Below are 22,332 nucleotides of genomic sequence, written 5' to 3' on the forward strand. Positions count from 1 at the left end.
TGGTATACCTCATAGTACATAACTACCTTTACCTTCAAGTAAACACAGAGGTATATGACCTCTGCTTATTTCATTAACTGGAAAGCTATGTCATTTCCCTTCCACTTTTTGGCTGCCAGGAACAAGACTAATGAAGCAGCAGAACCAAGAAGCTAACACCTCAACACATTTCACACAAATGAAGGCACAGTCTCCATAGAAGAGCTGCACTGCTGAAAATAGTTGGAAGTAGAATAAGCATCCTGGAAGTTTGTGCATTACAGGTTTTAATGCAACTCAAGAGAAGCCAGTGAGCATTCTCACTATTTGCTCAAATGAGCAGGTGCACAGATCCAACCCCTCATATGCAGGTATTAAGGCAGCCACACTAACTGATCCCAGGCAGCTGGAATGCTCAGCAGCTGATGAGAGCCAGTCTTAAGCCTTAGGGCAAGTGGCCATTGCAGCCCTTTGTGGAGAGGTACAGCAGTAGAAAAGCAGCTGTGCAGTCTCCAACCTCCACAGGCAGCTCCCAGGCCAGGTGTTGCTCAAAGCACTACATCACTGATTACTGATGGAGAGCAGTTCAATACTAAGACTTCTGCTCAAGAAGCAACAATCCAACAGAGGGAGATTAATATTTCTCCCTCAAAATTCCCATATTCTACTGATTTGTGGAAAACCCCATTATTGAGGGAATCATGTCAGGTTTTTCCAGTCTCATGCAGACTGCTGGTCTTCATCCACCATCACGTTAGTTCTCATGCTTAAAGACAGGTAATTGTCTTTGACTACTCAAACAAGAATTAGCTGTATGCAGAGGTATCTAAGCTCCAGGAATCCAACAGCCCATGATGTGACAGTCAACTGACCTTAAGTAACTCTTCAGAGTATTTTGGCCCCGCACAACAGAACTTCATGTAGCTTTATTTGACAAGTTGTACTTAGTGTATTTCTGTGTAGAGACATCCAAGTGACACTGCTTCACTTTATACTGAAACAGACATTCTCCAGGAAAGAGATGAATTTTACATGTTTTCCTTCTTTCAGATTTCCCTTATGCATCAATAAAGTTCACCTCCACAGCAAATGTCTCACTATAAACTTTCCATGTTTTAGACTTGTGAGGGTTATCCAGCTCATTCCTGGGAAGGTAGAGTCTGAAAGACAAAATTCAGTACCATATCTTACAGCCTAAGACATGCTTTTCCTTTTAGCCAGCTGAAAAATCTTCTAGCTCAGCCCTAGAATATTAAATCCAGCCCCAGACCTTGAATTTAAACAGACATCAGCCATGCTTGCACAGTGTTTTGTATCTTAAGTCGTCTCAGAAACAAAGGCAACCTGATGGGTTTGTGGATTGGCTCCCCATCACCCTCCCAGAGCCCCACAGTGCAAGACAGAGAGAAATTAATACTGCATTCAACTCAAGGCCTCCTGATATGATGCAAGTGCCAGGAATTTAATAACTAACCTTCCTAAAGGCAAGGATTTGATTCAGTACTCAAAAGGTAGCCTAGTGGGGCATCATCCATAGTTCTGGAGGAAAGAAAGCTCTTCAGCAAAACCCTCAAGATGGCAGCATTGCAGGGCCATCAGACAGCTGGCATACATCTTTCCTGGCACTGGCTTGGTTTAACTGGTCTGCATCAAGACAGCAAGGTGCATGGCTGGCTGAGCATATTAAGTTAACTGTTACAAAGAGACTCATGGCTACCTCTCCTCAGGCTCTAACAGGATCAGTTAAGTAAAACCTGTCTTCTTTCTATTCCAGTCATGGAGAACACAGTAATTATATCTCCTATGCCAAGTTCACTGTTCTTCTACCTAAATCTGTCAAGCAAGGCACACCAAAGATAAGGCTCTCTTGTCTCTGCATTTCTACATCACTCCCAAAGCAAGGCAGACAAGCCCAACTTTCACCAGCTGGAGCTTCTCCAGGAGTTCCAGTCTCTGCAAGCAAAATCACAGTAATTTCTAACTTTATCAAGATCATGAGAAGCCATAAGAAGGCCTTTCTTTGTGATCCCAAGCATTAGTACCTCTAACTGTGGCCGTAATATCTGCCAGCTAAGCTACTGAGTTCCTACTTCTCAGGCAGCCATACTGTAGAGGATGGCAGATTTGAATAGTTAGCATTACACTTTTTAATTCTAATTCATTAACAATGGTTAGAGAGCACCAAGGAAATAATCCAGTGGTTTAAGTTAAGATAAAAAGTTCCCATATGTTTAAAATATTTGTCACAGCACAAGCAACTGCCAGCTCACAAGTTACAGCTGAGGATCAAAGACCAGTACACACATGAAAATTAGCTGGCTGATCAGGCCTGCCCTATCTCAGCTTTCAGTACTATGTTCATGATCTTTCAGCTCTATGCAGACACCAGAAGTTAGGATCTGAAGGCGTTCACGAATATCCTTACCTGTTATTTTCAATAAAGGAAGTGTTGAACCAGAAAAAGAATGGGCAGCCATCATAGCCTTTTGGAAGAGCCTAAACACAAACACCTTGTTTAAGGACTGTGTTACACAACAGAACTTTTGTTTGTAGAGCAAGGGTACCCACTTTTCTTCACTAATTTGGTTTAAACAGCTACAGTGCCAGAATCCGTACACTTGAAGAGCCCCATATCCTACACAGATCACTATTTTCTCTGCAATTATTTCAGTACCAAATAATTCAATACAATGAGGTGAGACTCCCATGGTTAGGAGCAGCAGGTACCCAACTAAAATGCCTTGGTTGTACTGCTGTTTGAACAGCCAGGTGCTTCTCCTGCTTGCCTAGGCTGATATTACACCACTTGCTGCATCCCTCACTGCACAGTGAGACACAGCAGGAGTCACTGGGAAGGAACAGATTCTGCCTTGGGCTGCCCAGCCAGGCAGGACCCACTGCAGTTTGCACTGCAGCCTCTCCCCATACCCAACTGAAGGTCTTCACACTGCTGTACTTACAGAATTGCATTCGAATCTGACTTTCACATCGCCACTTAGAACAGGGCAGTCTTCCAAGCCAATGACTACAGTGTCACTTTCAGAATCAAAGAAGAGCTGGATAACAGAATAAAGAATTTGTTTTATGAAAGTTTCTGCAGCAAGATAAGGGACCAATTCAGGACAAGACCTAACTACTCATTCATAGCATCAAATACAACAGCAGTGCTAGAATAACAGACAACAGTTTAAGCTGCTCAGGACAGAGTGAACTATTTGCATTTAAATGACTCCCAGGGAAATCTTTCACTATCTCACCACTACATTTATTAAGATTTGGCAAAGTTTAGCTTTTTTGTCCACTTGGAATTTACATCATCCATTTAGTTAGACTATGTAGAAACTGAACATTGGACAAAACTAAGACACTTTTAACCTATAAATCAGCTTTTAGCTTCTGTGACTCAACTTGTACGTCTTCATAGTACTCACCCTGCAGTTCTTTTGATTGCCACATACACATTGTAGTACAATTCTCTTCCTTGTTATTATCTGCACCTTCATATCAGTTCCATTGCCTTTCCCAACTCCTAGGAACAAAGTGTTGCATTATACCAGAGGCATAGACATTAGTTGGAAACATAAGTAGTCGTGAAAACCAAGTGCAATCCCACTCAAAACTGCTTTCTTTCCAGAATGCCTTGCTCAAGACTCTAGAGAACTCAAATGCTAAAGGAAAGCCAGGATTCAGTGGCTGAAAATTGAATGTTGAAGTTCCCCCCACTAGAGGAACAGGCTAATATAAAAATCTAGTTCCATTTACTGAACAGTAACAGCAGTTTGAACTCCCCTGGAACAAGGAGTGATGAACTTCCAGCCTTTGATTAAGATTATCAATACACATATACTGTAACAGGCATGTATCTAAAGGTCAGAAACATTAGTGGATCCAGTTCCACAAGGGGAGTTAGTCTCACTTAAGAAGTGATTTCCCTTCCAAAAAAGGGCAGGTTGTATGTAAGCCATCATTTGGTCAGACATCTAGAAAGTGACAACACAGAGCAACTGACTACAAAATACTCTTCATTATGTCTGCATCATTTAAATTCTCAAATCCCAGTAAGTCTACATTCCTAGAACGAGCTTAGCAAGAGAGACAGTTATCAGCTGCCTGTAATAGGAAACCATTACCAGATAGAGAAATGCCCAAATACAAGAGTTCTTACCATGTATAGTGTGGATTTTGAGGTTTTTTATTTTGAGTTGTCTCTCTGGTGGGAGTTCCAGGTTATACTTGTTTTTCAGGATCTCGTAATACCCAACATACCTACTCTGTAATGCAAAAAACCCAGACACATTATGCAGTTTCTGTATCTACCACAGATTAATTCTAGGCAGAAGTAGGATTTAAATATATCTTATACTCCATTTATAGCTCTTCAAAGTCCAAAACTAAGAAGAAAGACAATTGCTCTCCTTCCCTTTCCCTGCAGAAACAATCTTCTAGACAAATTCAACGTCTACATTTTTAAACAGCATTTAAATTTCATGTTTTAAGAGGAATTCTGTACTTTTTAGTTCAGCAAGAAGCGAGGATATTTTATATTGGAACCTTAAGAGGCCAAATGTTTAAACATACTAGAAACTTTCATTTTATTTCAAGGACAGCTATACTTCTATTTTATACCAGCAATTTTAAGTATCCATCACTAGATTCACTTCCCAACTCTGCATCACGCAGAACAGTAAATCAAGATGTGCAAAAAAGTGGTCTGAGACAAAAACTTGTGTAGTATTTCGCAGTGAATGGAGTCTGCAGAAGATGCATTTCTCCACCCAAGCCAAATCAGTGCCATGGCCCCATCCCAGGCTCGGCCAGAGGCTTCTGTGCTTCCTTGTTAAACAGTCCAATTGCCTTACAGTGTCATGCTCCTGTGAGGGTGCCCAGACATGCTGTGGAATCTGCATCTGTGCAGATATTCTAGACCTGACCAGACACATCTGTCCAGGTCACCCTGCTTGAACAGTGGGGTTGGACTGAAAGTTTTCCCAATCTCAAGAATTCTGTTGTTATCCTAGATACTATACTTCAGATCAGAGAAAGGCATAAGGGGAAGGGGAAAGATGCAGGGCAACCCTGTCAGCTATTCATATTCCAGCTCTCACAGAAAGAGTACAGGAAGTTGAGGAGTTAAGCAAGTAATAGGAACCTACATCTCTGAAACAAGGCAGGGGAGGTAGGGTAGCACAAGCACTCACAAGGTTAGTATTGGTTTGACTGCTGCTCTTGAACCTGCACGAGCTTACCTGTGAGGGTGTTTCAACTCCTTGAAACTTGGTACTTGTGCTTCTATCAGTTCTTCTCTCCCCAAAGTAGTCCAAACTTTCCTACACAGAATAATAATTTCAAGGGTTAAGCTATCCATCCCACCATCATTCCCCTTCTTGAGAAGCAGATAGTAAACTAGAACTACACTACTCAAGTCCAGTAAAGGAATGCAAGTGGAAATATACAATCATTATTTTGGTACCTTCTAAAGGAGACTTTTAACTACAAGAAGAAAGTACTAATTAGGAGGTCAGACAAAAATCTGTCATTCATGAAAGAGTGAAGGAGAGCAATACAACTTTCAAGCAATTGCTTTAGAACCATTTATATTTCTCAAGTGGTCTGTGGCAGACAAGCTGAACACTAGGTCATATCTTCACAAAGCTAATTCAGAGGAAAACAAGTGATTAAATGGATATACATATACAGTCTGCCCAGACCACCTTGAGTGTCCTGGGCCTTCTGTATCCCCAGCCTCCAGCTGATATATAAGACCTGGGATACTAAAGCAGCATCAGCACCTGTCCTGGCTGGGACTTGATCTTTCTCCCTTTTCCTAGAAGAGCTTCCTTTTGTAATGCTGGCTGTCAAGACAAGACAATTCTTGATGCCTCACACTACTTGGAGGAAGACTGGGAAAAAAAATTGCTTAAAACTACTTAAAACCAGTGATACTATCTTTAGGAGAGTTTGCTCAGAAGTCACCAGCTTAAGTTGTTGCTCAAGACCCTAGACACATTATTCCTCTAAAAAGAATCCTTCAAGTTGGTAACCTTTTAAACGCTATTTTCTCACTTCTTTTAGATCACAAATAGTCTCCATCAGAATTTACACTGTAGCAAGACTTCAATTAACTTTTTTAAAACTAGACTTTTCAGAGAATCTTTTTTCTAGAATAGAATTTTTGCAGAGTATTAGTGCATTTCACCAATTTAGTAAATCCTAAGAGGACATTTTGAATACTAAACAAATAAAAAAAAATCAGCAGTTTTTACCTTTGCGCTCTCAAACTGGTCACTGTCTATGAGCCACGTACAGACCATTGTTCCAGTCCTGCCTGAAACAGACATACAATACAAGTTAAATTAGAGCAGTTCAAAGGTATTTGGGATTATTTTTGTGAAGGTGAAGTCATCTCCTGTTATCTATTTCAAGAGTTGTAAGTGACAGACAAGTAGTCAAGTATTTCTGAGAAGAATCAGTTAAAGACAAGATACTACAGTATGTAGTATTGTTTGTGGTATCAACTTGTTCCTTGCCCCCACATTTTCATTACTAGGGACACTTAGGCACCTGGTCAGTATCTCCATACTCCAGCAGGAAATAGAGTCAAGCACTCTACTAAATGAGGCTACAAACTGAAACTTCCCAATGCTGCAAGTGTCAAGAGTTGCTTCTCTGCCCCAGCTGTTTTCCCTGCAACCCTACTAAGAAGCCATCAAGTCTGCTAGCATGACGATGCCTATACAGTTTCAGTTTTTAATTTAAAAATCTCAGAGGTCAAGTCACCCTCCCTACACTTGTTCTTCAAGCTGGTTTTGACCTGCAGGTAGTTTCAACATTCAGTTTTGCAAAACCTTTTAAGACAGAGCTCCACCTGGGGGCAACTATTTAATGTTAAGTAACCACCTACTTTTAAGCCAAGTATTTGCAGTAGTGATGGCAGGTGGCTAAAGGTGTGGCAGATATTTGCAGGGAAATTTGGCTTATTTGCAGATCTTTATGCATTTCAACAGCTCCCACACCAGTGTGGGTTCAGGCAGCACCTGCAGGTTAGCTCATATGTTTGATAGCTTCCACTATTCTTTTTTCTATAAAACTTCATTGTACTCTATCACCTAATATCATGTGTATCTTGATTTAAGGTCCAGCAGTACCTGGAACATTTTAGAGGGGTAAAGTTATGGAGCAGATCATTTTGAGTGGTATCACACAACAAATACAGCACAACCAGGGATCAGGCCCAGTCAACATGGCTTTATGAAGGGCAGGTCCAGCTTGATCAACATGAACTCCTTCTATGAGACGGTGACCCACTTAATGGATGAGGGAAAGGCTGTGGATGTTGTCTACTTGGGCTTTAGTAAAGCCTTTGACACCATTTTCCACAGCATTCCCCTGGAGAAAATGGCTGCTCATGGCTTGGACAGGTGCACTCTTAACTGGGTAAAAACCTGTCTGGAGGCCAGGCCCAGAGAATTGAGGTGGATGCAGTTACATCCAGGTGGCAGCTGGTCACTAGTGGTGATCCCAGGGCAGAGGATGGAGGCCAGTTCTGTTTAATGTCTTTACAAACAATCTGGGCAAGGGAACTGAGTGCATCCTCAGTCAGTTTGAAGAAGACACCAAGTTGAGTAGGAGGATCTGCTAGAGGGTAGGGACAATGGAGCTAGGATACAAGGACAACTGTATGAGGTTCAATAAAGTGAAGGGCTGGGACCTGTACTTGGGTCACAACAACCCCACAGAGTGCTACAGGCTCAGGGAATATTGGCTGAAAAGCAGCCCACTGGAAAGACACTTGAGGGTGCTGGTTAACAGCAGCTGAACATGAATCAGTGTGCCCAGGTGGCCAGGAAGGCCAATGGCATCCTGGCCTGTATCAGCAATATTCTGGCCAGCAAGACCAAGGCAGTGATTGTCCCTCTATGCTTGTCACTGGAGAGGCTGCACCTTGAATCCTGCATTAAATTTTGGGTTCCTCACAGCAAGAAAGACATTGAGATGCTAGAGTGTGCCCAGAGAAGGGCAACAGACCTGGGGAAGGGTCTGGAGCACAACTCTTCAATGAGCAGCTGAGAGATCTGAGAGCGTTTAGCCTAGGGAAAAGGACGCTCAGAGGAGACCTTCTCACTGTAAAGGTCATAGTGAAGTGGGGCTGGTCTCTTCCATTTTCTCTTCCAACAAGCAATACAAGGAGAGGAAATGGCCTCAGGTTGTTGCAGAGAAGACTTAGGTTGGATATTAAGAAAAATTTCTTCTCCAACAGGGTCATCAAGCTCAGATCAAACAGGTTGCCCTGGAAAGTGGCCGAATCACCACTCCCAGAGGTATTCCTGGAGATGAGCAGATGTGGCACTGAGAGACACAGTTTAGCAGTAGATCTGGTAGTACTGGATTAACAGTTGGACTTGATCTTAAATGCCTTTTTTCAACCTAAACAACAGATAGTTTGAGCTATATTATAGTGCACAATATTCAGCATGGGTGACTGGCTACCAGAAGCCAAAGCAGCAGCCTAACACTTTTAATAGCAGCAATTTCAGTAGCCTCCCTATCCCCAGTCTCTCCTAGGGGACTGTTGTCCCAGCTGCCAGAAAACCAGAAAGTTATTGAAGAACATTTTAGAAGACATAATAACAGCTTAGACTAAGAACCAGTTTAGACTACCTAAAAATGGAGCTGTTTAATACTAAACAGAGTACTGTACTCATGCTAGTCATCACAGTATCTGCAGTATTTGTCAAATTACACCGTAAACTCATCTCATAGTACGGCTTAAGGCCAAACTTTAATCAAAGAAGTTACAATAACAAAGAAATGTGATTTGTAGCATACACAGATTGCACATGAGAAATCCTACCTTTGCCCCCTTTACAGTGAATTGCTATGACATTCTTCTCATCTTGACTCATCCATTCACGGACACTGGCAGTGAATTTCAGCATGTCCCTAAATAAGAGGAAAGTCAGCAGATCAAGGCAAATGCCTTACACAGAACTATTACAACGTATGTATTTTCTTGACAAGACTCACTGTAGTGCTGGGACATTATGGTCATCAATGAAGATCCTTTCCACCCTGTAGTGAAAGTACTTGGGGTCATAGCCTTGCTCACCTATAGGGAAAGAGCTGAAGTTATGCCAGGAAGGGAGAAGGATTGTAACAAAGACAGTGGTTTGTAACACACAACGGCTGGTCTGAGCATGTACTAGTTTCTAAAATACAGCAGTGTCAATAGATGGATTAAAATGAAAAAAACCAGAGGTAACTTGGCCAAAGTCATGCATGCTTAGCTTCTGGTTTCATACTTTTCACTTATACATTAAATTTTATCTCAAATATAGTCAGCAGCTAAACATACTTACTGCAGAGATTATAGACTTTATAGTGGCCTGGATGTTTGGTGTCCAAAAATCTTGCAACTTCCTAAGCAATAATGAGTTCAGAGTAGTTAGTGCTCTTCTTGTTATTTCCACTGCCACCTCAACCCCCCATCCCCCAGGCTGGATCAACAACTGCAGTCATGAACAGTACTTGGAAAGCAGGCCTTTCCAACCTGACAGCTCACGTTCTCATTTGGAATAAAAGTACTACTGCAGCTATCTTCTTGGCCCTACATGTTTCTACAATATCAGGAAGCAGAGCTCTGAGAGGACATTATGTATACAGACCTTTAAAGCCACTTTATTGAATTGAATAGATCTTATCACCATTACTAGCCTGGGACAGAACCACCCTGATTCTTCAAAACATTCCCAAAGAACAGGAGCATCAAAGCACTGGTGTGTCCCCACTGTGAGAAAAAACCACTAGGTTTAGCTGAGACACTACAACATAAGCAGTGCAGCACTGGAGACCATCAATCAGTCATTCCAACCAGCAAAGGCAGCAAAACTAGGACTGACATGATCTAGGCCACATGTAAATTAGTGGGAATCTATAAAAGAAACAGGTTTCAGAAACAGTGAATTTGGAAGGTATGATTTTTACCTTTATGGGATTCCTGTAGAAAGACTGCTTCCCAGAAGATGGAAATGACATTGCAATAATTCGATCTGTTGAGAAGACAGCAATCACAAGTAACAGCAGGAAGCCCCCCTGCATATAAGAACTACATGACTGAGAAATATCCTTATGAAATGTCTTATTCTTACCCTAATGATAAGAACAATCTACCCATTTCTGGTAGGCTTTCCTCTACATTTAGCATAGCTAGAGCAAGACAGATAATGCTTCCCAAAGCATCAGCCACCATCAAGTGTCAGTCTCCATAGAATCAGAAGCAAAAATACTGCAAGAGTTTCCCCACACTGGTTCCCTAGGCCTAGGGAACTAGGATAAATTTCTATCATTACATACAGCATGTACAACTCTCCCAGAAGGCTAATTCTGGAGAATAGTGTCAGTCAGGAATCCATATTTCAAAATCCCACAGAAAAGGAGTAGGCCTGGTTTGACTTCATCAATTTCATGAGTCTAAAACATGTCTGTAATTCATGACAAGCTCTTATTAACTGCAAAACAAGTCTTCACAGGACATAACATGCTGCAAAGTGACATTTGTTTCCACAAACCAGTAATATAAGTGAGATCCAGATCAAAGCCATCTTTCACATAACGTCTTTTGTTTTCAGAGACCTGATCAAAAAAAAAAAAAAGAAAAAAGAGTTAATCTTCCACAAGAATGCAAATGATCACCAATTGTTTCCTGTTACTAGGAAATTGCAACCATGTAGACTGTCCAGTTAAGCTTGAGTAGCAGAGCCTCACTTCATTACAGCATTATCCAAGAGCAAATTCCTTGTATTAACTTCTAGGTAGAAGCTCTGTATAGAATTTTTACCCTTAAATACCAACATTTCTTCTAGTGAAAAGAACACTGCAGATTCTATGAATACTGCAGCATGAATCTGTCGTTGTTATTTGAGTGTTTGGAGACTGAGGGAAAAAAGAATAAAGTTAAAGACTGCTGATTCCTAAACAACAGAACATACTTGAAGCTTAAAATATGACTTCAACACTCCTGATGAAAAGAAGAGGCATTGACAGTGGATACGGCTTCACCAGCTAGATTGGTTTGTTTGTACCCAAAATAAAGCTCCTAATTAGAACTCCTACCTTTCCCCATGTGAGGGAAAACAGTCTATGTACCACACAAGCTAGAAACTGTCAGTTGAGACACACGGGGGTCTTTGGCATATCAAAGGTCAAATCCCTTTGATATGCCAGCCTTCCAGGTCAAGTTGCTGCTTACTTGAACAAAGCCAAGAATAACAAGGCTTTACTGAGGCTGGAAGCAAAGCTCCAGAGCCCTGCCAGGGACATCAAACAGATGTGCTGCTTGGGCAACACAAGCAATTGCAGACCAATAGGCCACGGTCAGTCTTGCTACTTACCACTGATGCTGCCTGAAGAATGAGTTGGAAACTACTACTAAGTGGTCTAGACACGTTAAGAGGCCAACTTACCATTCTCCTGGTCACCCTTTCAAGTTGCTGCTTTTGCGAAGCCAGACGAAATACTCTTATCAAGATGACAATTCTCAGAATTCGGAGGAAAATAACCATTCTAGAGGACAGATTCAGCACGGAAGAAAATAGACACAAATAAACTTACAGGCGAAGATTAAAGCTGTTTAAAAGCTGTTTCAGGGAAAGCTTAAAACTTTGTTTCATATGTTGAACTAGGACATCTCAGGCTGATTTTGGAACAAATACAATATAATGGATTTATTGTTAAGGGCTTTTTGCGAGTACATGTTCTCAACAGGAGAACTAGGAAATCCCCTGCTTGCTCAAACAGACTTCCACAGGCACCTCTGGCTAGAAAGCAACAAATTCCATTAATATTACCCATGTTATTATCATCAAGTTTTTGTTCCGTGAAGCTTATTCTCCACTATACATTCAAGTGTATGTACCCACCTGAAAAATAACTAAAAAGAAGCTAGACAGGCTAAGTACATCATGACTTGATTAAGAAAGCTGAGAACAGTTCAGTATATATCTTGTGTTTAATCATTCAGCAACCTGAACACTTGGTTTGGTTTGAGGAACTTTGAACTATTGTTGAACTTTGAAGCAGGAAAGAAGCTTAAGTGAGTGGTTCTATCAAAACAACTGAACAGGAGCAGCTGCTTTCCCACACTCCTAGGGACAAGGGCAAACTAATATTCAATTCATTCCTTAAGGAGGTAAATGAGCATACATTTTAAGCAGCACACACATATTCTAGGTTTTGAAACATTTGTGTAAAAATGCTGGTGAATAGCAACAGTAAGGGAAACAAAACTCCAGTTTTGCTCACAGTCTGCCCCCCACTGATATGGAGCTTAAAGTCAGCAAGGTAAGGTTGCCCTGGACACCGGGAGGAAAATTTCAGTTTTTCCCTGAGCTTCTTCCAAATTCAGTATCACCCTCCTGTTTTCAAAACAGAATGTCCTTGGAGCTAGCAGCAAATGAGATGAACCAAAACTGGCTGAAAACGCCATAACCCATCTCCCCACAACTCTGAGAAGCAATTCTTCAAGATAAAAGCCTTTAAGGAAGTCAGCCTGTTAAGCATTAGCTCCCAGACTGATATCCAGCTCTCATTCCTCAAAGTCCTTTTATAGGTCACACTTCAGGGAAACAGTTAACTCACCCCTACACACACCCAGCTAGACCAGATCAGAAAGAGAAGCTATATTCCTCCATCAGGGCAAGTTAGCTCCATGGTCTGTCACTGAAATTTCACTTCTCATATATAAGCTCTCATCCACATAAAAGCTGCTCAAATTCTAATTCTTCTGAGATGTATCAGATGCTTTAAGATTACTGTTTGCTTCTTGATGAAGGACTCAGAAAAGAAAATCAATAAACCCCAGTAAGGCTACTGGGAATTAATTAGATTTTGTGGACACTACTGCTGTGTTAGGTGGGACAACCACCATCTCAAGATTTGGGATTTGGTCAAGTCTGAGGTATCATCTATTGTCAGGTAGTAATATTTTGGTCAGAATACAATTTTATAGTCTTTAACACGGGAAGCCTTACAGAGGGCCTCAAAAATTCAATGGGTAAGATGGTAGTCCCCAGCTGAGAGCAGCAGTGTAAAGTTCCCTTTATGTGAGACAAAAACCTATTCTAGATTCCTATCATCTTCAGCAAGTCAGAATACAAAGGACTTGCACACACAGATCTACAGCCAGATGGGTCAGTGTAGGATCAGGCTTACTACTAGCATAGCCTAGTAGAGATAAGAGTGCAGATAACCCTGTCACACTGCTCTTTTCCCCTCCTTTATCTAGGTGCTGCTATAAGATGAAAGCTGTTTTAGAAAAATGTGGCCATAGAAATGGGAAGTAATAATTAAAAACTCTGAAGAATGTTTAAGACAACCTAGGAGGAAACTAGGTAGCAAAAGCTATTCATTTGACAGTTTTACTTCTTGATACCCAAGTTTAGCAAGCACTTTAAGAGAAAACTAGTACTTACAGATATTTGTCCAACTCTGGATTCTTCAATAACTAAACTTTGTTTTCTTCTGGAATAATGTTCCCCTCTTATGCCCATTAGTCAGCAGGATTTGGGGCAGGGAGTGACTTTTTTTTTTTTTTTAAGAGCTCAACTTTTCCCTGGCTGATGCAAGAAAGTTTCTCTAAGTCAAACCTAGTGCAGATATACTCAAAGCTGTAGTTTGGTCTCCATCAGGAATGAATTCATCTCACAGGTTATCATCCAATCAGGATACAGAAATCAGAAGGAAATATGACTTGAAGCAGCTTATGCACATAAACAATATGTCTCCCCAGAGCATGGCTGAAAAATCCAGCATTATATTACCATGAAGGTTTTGGGAAAGCAAAGCAAAGGAAACAAGACAGTCTGGCAACTCTTTCTATCGCAAGATCCTTTAGACAGAGATCCTCCCTTTGTTGTCTCTTCCATTTGCTACGATAATGCAACTCTTCTTTCTGCCTTCTTCAGACCCTCCTCTCTATTAGGGCTACTGCACACCTTTCCCCAAAAAGTGCTTGAGTCAGAGCATTTGATGGCCCCACTTTTAGTTACCTCCACTAGTATGTTCACATCCCCTCTGCCTTTGAGGCAGGGACAGCCTACAGCATAACCACAGATCAAAGCTGTGTGTTTATCCTTCAATAATCTGTACCAGGACACATTATCACAGCCCCATCTGTGATCTCATATGCACAAATCTGGCTTAGAGGTGCCCAAGAAAATTCTTAGAAGATTATCAAGCAAAGAGCTCACACTTACCAGCTTCCATACCACTCTTACCTTGGTATCTCCTGGGCTGCACCAACATCTAAGAAGCAGTACGTCAAATTAATTAACAGGGTGCCCACCACTATACATGCATCCAAAATATTCAGTTTGGACTGGAAATAGTTCCTGAAGCTGAAACCAAGGAGAGTTTTAGACAGATGCCAATACAAGTAGCAAAGACTGAACTATATCTTCAAGAGAACAAACTATACAGAGCTACTGCTGGAGACATGCTCTCCCACAGTTTTTCTTAACACTAAGCACTGAAGTCTCACTGAGAAAGCAGTCTTAGCCCTGATTTACACACAAGTTATGGCAAAGTTGATGTAGCTTCCAAGTGCTCACTTATACTGAAAATACTTAAAGGTTGTTCTATAGAAGGGTAACACCACCAACACACAGAGCCAAGAAAAGATGTGGCTATTATCTATCACCAGACAATTAGCTTACAGGACACCATGTTCATAGCTCAAGCTTGAAGTTTCGCTTCCTTCCTAGCTTGAGGACTTGCCACATGGACTTAATTTTTGCCTATGTCTTACCCTTCAACAAATACCCTCAGGAGAACATCAATGAGAAAGAAGAGTGCTATTGCCAGGGAAACACCTTCAGGAATCTCTGTGCCCTTCTTTCTCTCACTCATAGCCAGATCCAGAATCACAACTATAATGTCCACAAAGATAAGTACAACTCCAAATACTCTGCAAAGAGAAAAATACAAGGAAGTTTGAGAGGTAGGAATGAACACTTATCAACTGAACAGCACAAATCCTGATTTCTAAGCTGTTCCAGCAAGAGTGTGCTCTCTTTCATAGACTGAAGTCTGCTTAATTAGAAGCTGAAGGTTTCCAACAGCATTTTTAAGTGCTGTGCACAAATACCATCATCTATGTGGAACCATACATTTATCTCAGACACAGCTGTAGTTATTAATTTATTATTTCACAGTTACCTAGAAGCAGTGCAAACCTGAATGCTTTAAGGCATACAAGTATCATTTCTGCTTTCACCTTACTCAGCTTCCCTCCCTCTAAGTTTAAGGGACGTAATACAGTCCCTTAAAAATAACTGTCTTTAATGGCTTGCCTTGTTCCAGCACCTAGACTACACACAACTGACCAACTGTTTGTTCAAAGGTTGCCAGCCATTAAAGAGGTTTTATCCAAGACAAAGACATTTACAGTTCTCACTTTCAGCTCTTCTTGAAGAATGTAGTCATATCTGTTTAAATCTTATTTTTCAATTCTAGTATTTTTCTCAAGTTATCTTTCCTGGGGGTGATTCAATACTTTTACACAAAGCAAGCTGGAGTTACTGATGTTTCTGGAGTTCTTAAGTTCTTACACCAGAAATGAGGACTATTTTTACCTTTCCCACATCATTACAAGTTCAAGCTTTTACCTGAATCCAAATGACATCACAAATGGGGCAATTTTTCTCCTAGTTGCACTGCAAGAGAAGAGAAATGACGTCAAGACAAGTGACATTCTTCTACAGATACCAGCCACAAGGGCACTGTTACATTCTTTTGTCCACATTCCTTAAGTTTTAGTATTTTGCATAGCAGTGACTTTTCTAAAATGAGATTACTCAGTTGCATTCATGAAGTATATAGGTTAAGAGAGTGCTTGAAAACAGTGCTTTGATCACCCGTTAGAGAAAGTATTAATCAGCTTCCAGACCCTAGAAATACAGCAGTATATACTTATCTGTAACATTATTCCATGTCACAATTCAGTGACACTTGAACTCTGGCTTAGTAAGCTATAAGAAGTGGGTTTATATTGGTCAAGAGGAAGACTGGAAGACAAACATCTCTTAATATATTTCATTCCATATATTAGCTTATTGTATCAGACCATTTTTTTTTCCCCCAGGCCTGAAAAGAGCTGCACCTATTAACAGCTCCCATGCCTTTGGAATAGAGGAATAGAAATCCTCTATTTCTACTTTAAAAAACAAACATCAGTTTGGCTTTCAGATTGAAAATCCAAATAATCTTTTAAGAAAAAGTGTTTCTGAAGCCAAGTTCTTCCAGTTGTGAGAATTATCTTCAGTCCTGGCAAGGTCACATCTCTTGTTTCCAGTTACAGTAGATTTTGTTCCCTCTTTGGTATGCTTTAAGCCCTTTGGTTTAGAACAAAGCTTTTATGTAACTCTCTTTCTGGCTGGAAGCCTTTTTAGATTACACCAAGAACTAAGGTAGAAGTTCTTGGTGTAGAACCTGCAAAACTCAAGTGCTGATAGTTTGAAAAACAGACGCCAGTCTGTTAAGCAATCCCAAGATTACTTAACTACCTGTAAGCATCAAGTCTTTCCTTAGACACTGAGAAGAAAACACCTTTTTCAAGCATACCACTAACAGCAGGACTTACCATTAGTCCGAATATACTGACAAAAAGTACTGAGAGATTTATTTTGCACTGTTACAAGAAGTTTTTGTCAGCTCAGTAATGCACACTGTACCCCAATGATCCTGTCCAAAATACCTGTTTCCTCTAGGACAACTTAAGCATTGCATTTCACTTGGTGCACTTCAATAACCCAGTTTAAGACAAGGTTAGGTGCCTTTGAAGTGCTGAGGCAGCATCTTGCTGGGGTTACTGAATTAACCCACATTTTTCATTATTAGGTTCTCATTCTAAACTAAAGGTACAAAGTCTAACCAGCAAACATTTGCATTCTTAAGCTGTAAGTATACACATGGGTTGTAGTACTCACTATTCCTACAGAACTCAAGTATGTAATACCATGTTTTGTCCTGAAGCAGCTAAACATATAGAAGGTTTTCCTGGTATTCATGAATGCCAAATATCTAAGGAAACATTGCAATAGTGGCACTAATGGTTTGCTAGTCTATGTCTGTCCAGTCAAACCTACAATTGTAGTGGGGAAACCAAGACTTCAACTTCTACAGTCTATGGACAAGTACCTCTAACTAGGTACATACAGACCAAAATATATACACACACTACTCCAATTTGGCCTGCCAACATCTTAAATGAATTGAAGGAAACATGGCATATTTGATTACATAATTAGCTTAGAGTTTTTGTGAAATACATTTGTAGAAAAACATATTGTCACATAGAATAAATGAAGTAACAGGCTTAGGCTTACTGTTCTTGAGCTGTAGGACTTGCCACTGACTCGACTAAGTTTCTGTAAGACTAACATGAGGCAAACACTGCCAGGAAACAGCTGCTTCAAGACAAGAGGTAACTACTAGCAAGTTCAGACAACTTTGTCTTGATGTGTGCCACAATGCTTATTCTTATGCCTAGGTACTCATTCACCTCATTGTCTCACCAGCACTTGCTCTTCTGTGCTCCCACAAACTCATTCCTTTGGGAAAATTTAATCAATGTGGTTTGGACTACTCATTCTCCATAATATGATGGACTTGTGTTCTTGGGTTGGACTTTTATCTCTAGAGGGATAAAGAGGCTTCCACAACTTACTTCTCTTCGCTATGTACTAGAAGAAATGTCAATATCAAGCATTTTACTGGGCTTAGCTCTACTTCAAAAAGCCACCTGCCTTCTTATTTTGGCTCAAGCCACCTGTCTTCTTATTTTGGCTCATCAGATTCCACTTCTGGGAATAAGCAAAGAAATTTAGTACATCATTAGCTTACTTGGAACAGGTGTCTGGTCCATCACCCTCATCACGACCATTATCAATCTTTACTGTGGCCTCTTCAGCTGTTGGAGAGCTGGCAAAGAAATAATACAAGTCATACACTAATAGAGGTGTCAACTCCATATATTGCTATGCTTTGTTGTTCCAAAAAAAAAAAAATTAACTGTCAAATGAACAGCAGCCTGAGCCAGAGCACAGGCCCAGTACCAGGAGAAGAGAGACTTCCCCCATGTTGGCACTTCTGAGCCCCTTGGTTAGTGCTGATCTGTTTCCTATTAGCAGCCTATTTCTCAGAAGTTTTCCCTTTCTGCCCCCGCCCCCCTCCCCCCCAAAAAAGAGACAGATGAGTTCAGCAGTAGGACAAAGGGCTTTGAAGCAGAGCATCCACGAGTTCGCTAAGGACTCAACAGTCCAGGCTCCAGAAGTGCCAGAAATATGCATATGGAAAATGGCTTCAGAGAGTCCAAGCGACATTAATGCTGTTACAGTGACCTTCTTGTACAGAGAATTAATGTTTTCACCAGGAAAAGCCATAGCATAGAGATGTTTTTGTGTAGAGCAGGATACCAGACCGGAAACTGGAAGACCAGAGCAGCAGCTGAGCTAGTGCTAGAACAGCAGTTTTTTGAGGTAGTGGCTGTTTGCCATAACTTCCTTAAAAGGGTCTCTTCAGATCAAGTTTTTGTTTTTTTGAAGGTCACATGACAATTTCAGACAAAACGTGGAGCATCAAAATCCAGGAGTCTTTATTTCAGTCTTCTCCACAGAAACACTGTGATGCCTAATAGCACAGCCACAGTGTTTGCTGAGGCCCTGCCTCTGGTTTCACAGCTTCGTGGGCAGGAACAGCTATACACACATATTCAATATTGATGTTTCATGTTTCCATGCTGTTCAGAGGCAGCCTAGCATGTTTGAAGCATTAGTGTAATAATTTTAAGGATTCAAATATTCTTCATCCTCCACAACAGACCCATGCACCAGCGCTGCTTCTGCAGTCTGGGCTAACCACCTTTTAAGCAAGAAGTTTAACAATGCTTCTCCTAGCATTATTCCTAGTTCCAGGAACCAGTACTGATGCTTCACCACCTGCACTCAGTATCAGGCTCAGTAGAAGAATTATTCTCATGCAGCAATTTTAGCATTCAAGCCTCATTTCCTAGCTCCAGTGTTTCCAGTGAAACCACCATCCTCATTTTGTTCCTAGAGCTGAAGCAAAGCTTTAGTGATGTATAGGCATTCAGGTTTGCTTCCCAGCTATTCTTACAGAATATTTACTTGGGTGTTTACACTTACTTAACAGCAGAAATGCTTCACTTATTAAAGCCTGCTACTGCTGCAGCAATTTTGCTGCAGGTCACAAGTACACCAAATGCAACCTTCTTATCCTCTACTGTGATTAAAATATGCCACAAGAAGAATGAGAAACAAAAGTGTTTTCAGTTAGGAAGACAATCCTTAATACAAGGATAAAACAGAAGCCCAAGTACACTGTTTCCATAATGCTCCCACACAAAAATTCAGTTCTAGATAATGCTTTCCTCAGAGGGAGTTTGTTTTGCTGATCGTTCTACATCTACTTGTTGCCCAAGACAGAACAAGTGTTCAGCCACAAGCTATTACAAATAGGCCTTGACTATGGGGGTAGAAGAAAATAAAAGGAGGACATATCAGAAGAAATGGTTTCCTTCATGCACACACTCCATGCAGAGCATTAGCTTTTCTAACTGCTCATAGCTAAAGGCAACCTCAGACTTGAGGCTTTTAAAGCAAGCACAGAAAGTCTTGCTCTACAAGAGACCTTGACACTCTCTTGCAAGTCTCTTGACAGTCTGGATGCTAAAAGAGAGCACACTTAAATGCCATGGGCTTATTATATCAGGGATAGAGACCTTGTACTCATTAATCACTTACTAACTACTTACAAGAAGTTAATCAAAACAGCATATTTCTCTCAAAGATACCCCATCCTCTCAGACAAGAGCACTGGTGGCAGAGGGGAGATAAAAAGACTATGCTATATAAACTTCAGACACTCCATCATTATTCCCTTTGTTATATTTTAAGCACTAAGAACCTAAAGACAGGGGACCACACCTCACATATTCAATCCTAAACCTCCTCACTGGCACAGTTCATTTCACTCACCTAGATGATTCTCTTGACTGGGTCCCTTGTTCATACCTCACAGCTGTCATTTTGCCCGTTGTTGTTGTCCTGCTGACCTGAAGAGAAGCACACCGAGTTAAAGTGAGACAGTACAAGAAACAGTGAATAGCAGCATCCTATAGTAGCCTCACCCTCACAATCCCAGCAGCCAGGCTTCCGCTTCATTTTCAACTATTTCCCCCCTGTGGCTGATAAAGCTCAATCTTTCAGCTGCAACACTGATGAACGTCAAGGCACTCTGATGAAGGGGTTTTGACTACACCAAACATACCACAGTGATAACAGCATCTTTACCTCACCATGAAGCATTTCGCCCTGCTTCAAGCTCTGAAACACAGAGGAGCCCCAGCTGGCACCTCCGGGGAAGCGGCGGGCGCGGACTGAGCCGCAGGGAGCGGGTCCGGGAGCCGCCTCCCGGCACACACCAGCTCCCCGCCCGGCAGGCCCGCAGCTGCTCCCGCTGCATCCCGCCAGCGCAGCCCCCCCGGAGCCCTCTCCCCTACCTCACCTCGGCGCGGCCGCCGGGCTCAAAGTCGAGCCGGGACACCGCCCCCGGCGCCCCGCGGACTCAGCGGAAAGTTGGGTTAAACTTCCTGAGAGCTGTATCCCGGCCCTCCCTCCCGCCTCCGGGCCGCGCCACGCCGCCAGCTCCTCTCACCCACCGAGCTGAGGCGCGGAGTTCGAACACGCCTCACCGCCCCCGGGCTGCGGATGAGGGGCTCGGCGGCGCTGCCCGGCTGCAGCTGGGCCGGGCCGGCCCGGTCCGGGCTGGGCTGGGCGGACCCGCCCGCAGCCATGATAACGGCCCCCCGCCCCGCGCCGCCCCCGCACGGCCCGCACAGGCCGCGGGCGGGCGGCGGGGCTCCCCAGCCCCCCGTAGGGCGTTCGTGGGCCATACCGGCTTGGGTCGGAGCGTCGATCTTCTGCAGGGTAGGAAGGCCCTGCAGAGGGATCCGGACAGGCTGGAACGATGGGCTGAGACCCAACAGCATGAGGTTCAACACGGCCAAATTCCAGGTGCTGCACTTGGGTCACAACCACCCCAGGCAGCGCTGCAGGCTGGGGGCAGAGGGGCTGGAAAGCTGCCGGGCAGAAAAGGACCTGGGGGTGCTGGTCCATAGCGGCTGAATGTGAGCCGGGAGGCTGTGGCCCAGGTGGCCACGAAGGCCACCAGCAATAGCGGGGCAAGCAGGACCAGGGCAGTGAGTTCAGCACTAGTGAGGCCACACATCCAGTAATGTGTCCAATTCTGGGCCTCTAAATCCAGCCCTGAGGTGCTGGAGTGTGTTCGGAGAAGGCAACAGAGGTGGTGATGGGTCTGGAGCACAAGTCCTACAAGGTGCAGCTGAGTGCACCTGGGGTTATTTAGCCTGAAGAGGAGGAGCTCAGGGGAGACATCGCTCTCTATGGCTGCCTGAAAGGAGGGTGGAGACAGGTGGAGTTCAGTGTCATCTCCCAGGTAAATAGGGACAGGACAAGAAGATATAGTCTGGAGCTCGGAGGTTTATGTTGGACATTAGGAAGAAACTCTTCACAGAAGGAGTAATTAGGCATTGGAACAGACTACCCAGGGAGTTGGCGGGTTCACCATCCCTGGAGGTGTTAAAGGAAAGACTGGACATGGCACCTTAGTGCCATTGTCTAATTGACATGGGGGTGTTCAGACATAGGTTGGTCTCGGTGATTGCTGAAGTCTTTTCCAAGACTTTCCATGTATTTTCTAATTGATTCTGTAGCTCTTTGTGGGGCCACACTGCCCCCAGCCCACCAGACCACAGCCAGCCCCACCATCTGCGAGTCCCAGCCTCGCAGTTTTGTAATCTTTTCTGCTGCTGTGGTTTGATGCCTCTCAATGCCTTTCCCATGGCATGACAGCTTTGAGGGGCTGCACTCGAGGCAGGGCCAGTGCAGGTCGGGCAGGGGCTGCAGGCCAGCCAGTCCCCCACAGCCTGGGGCAGCTCTTGCCATCATCCAGGGCAGAGCATCGCAATGAGCAATTGGATTTCACACGGCATCGAGCACTTAGGTTTTCACAGAATCGGAGCCTCCAGAACGTGATGGGTTACTCTGTGCTCTGCAGAGGCTTCACGCCTACCTCGTTGCCAACAAGCAAGTGAGGAGCAGTCCCTGGGCATCCCTGGGTACAGCAGTGCTGCTGTAGCTGCTGAGGGCAGGGTTGCGCTGGGGAGGCTTTCTGCAGGACGGCCGACACCAGAGGGAGCCCACAGCGAGCTCTTAGCGGCTGCTCGGGATGGGCAGGGGAGATGCGGTACCTGATGGCCCT

General features: G+C 42.9%; 1 protein-coding gene across 4 annotated transcripts; it reads right to left on the reverse strand.

Moving 5' to 3' along the window:
* Nucleotides 1–890: 890 nt before the first annotated feature.
* Nucleotides 891–20,842, reverse strand: LOC121353260 (phosphatidylinositol 3,4,5-trisphosphate 3-phosphatase TPTE2-like). 4 transcript variants are annotated; one of them, XM_041466957.1, is made up of 19 exons: nt 20,711–20,842; nt 20,028–20,104; nt 17,875–17,952; nt 15,639–15,686; nt 14,780–14,938; nt 14,250–14,369; nt 11,439–11,538; nt 10,545–10,608; nt 9,961–10,025; nt 9,336–9,396; nt 9,004–9,085; nt 8,831–8,919; nt 6,243–6,304; nt 5,226–5,306; nt 4,145–4,250; nt 3,411–3,508; nt 2,940–3,035; nt 2,405–2,475; nt 891–1,139 (listed from the first exon to the last, which is right to left on the reverse strand). In XM_041466957.1, the coding sequence occupies exons 2-19, from the start codon at nt 20,075–20,077 to the stop codon at nt 1,037–1,039; spliced, it is 1,533 nt and encodes a 510-aa protein (XP_041322891.1). In that variant the 5' UTR covers nt 20,078–20,104; nt 20,711–20,842; the 3' UTR covers nt 891–1,036. The 4 variants fall into 4 exon arrangements, with proteins under 4 accessions (XP_041322891.1, XP_041322890.1, XP_041322889.1 ...); XM_041466956.1 differs by lacking the exon at nt 20,711–20,842 and adding an exon at nt 20,552–20,684; XM_041466955.1 differs by lacking the exon at nt 20,711–20,842 and adding an exon at nt 20,557–20,678.
* Nucleotides 20,843–22,332: the final 1,490 nt, after the last annotated feature.

Source organism: Pyrgilauda ruficollis, unplaced genomic scaffold (assembly GCF_017590135.1).
Source record: "Pyrgilauda ruficollis isolate IOZ18807 unplaced genomic scaffold, ASM1759013v1 scaffold20, whole genome shotgun sequence".
Classification (NCBI taxonomy): domain Eukaryota; kingdom Metazoa; phylum Chordata; class Aves; order Passeriformes; family Passeridae; genus Pyrgilauda; species Pyrgilauda ruficollis.

Bases quoted from the DNA above. Each gene is read 5' to 3' on its own strand.
- LOC121353260 (XM_041466954.1), bottom strand. The intron at 14,370-14,779 runs GTAAGACATAGG...CCTTGGTTTCAG, and splicing joins CTGAGGGTATTTGTTGAAGG to CTTCAGGAACTATTTCCAGT. The intron at 9,397-9,960 runs GTAAAAATCATA...ATTATTGCTTAG, and splicing joins TCTACAGGAATCCCATAAAG to GAAGTTGCAAGATTTTTGGA.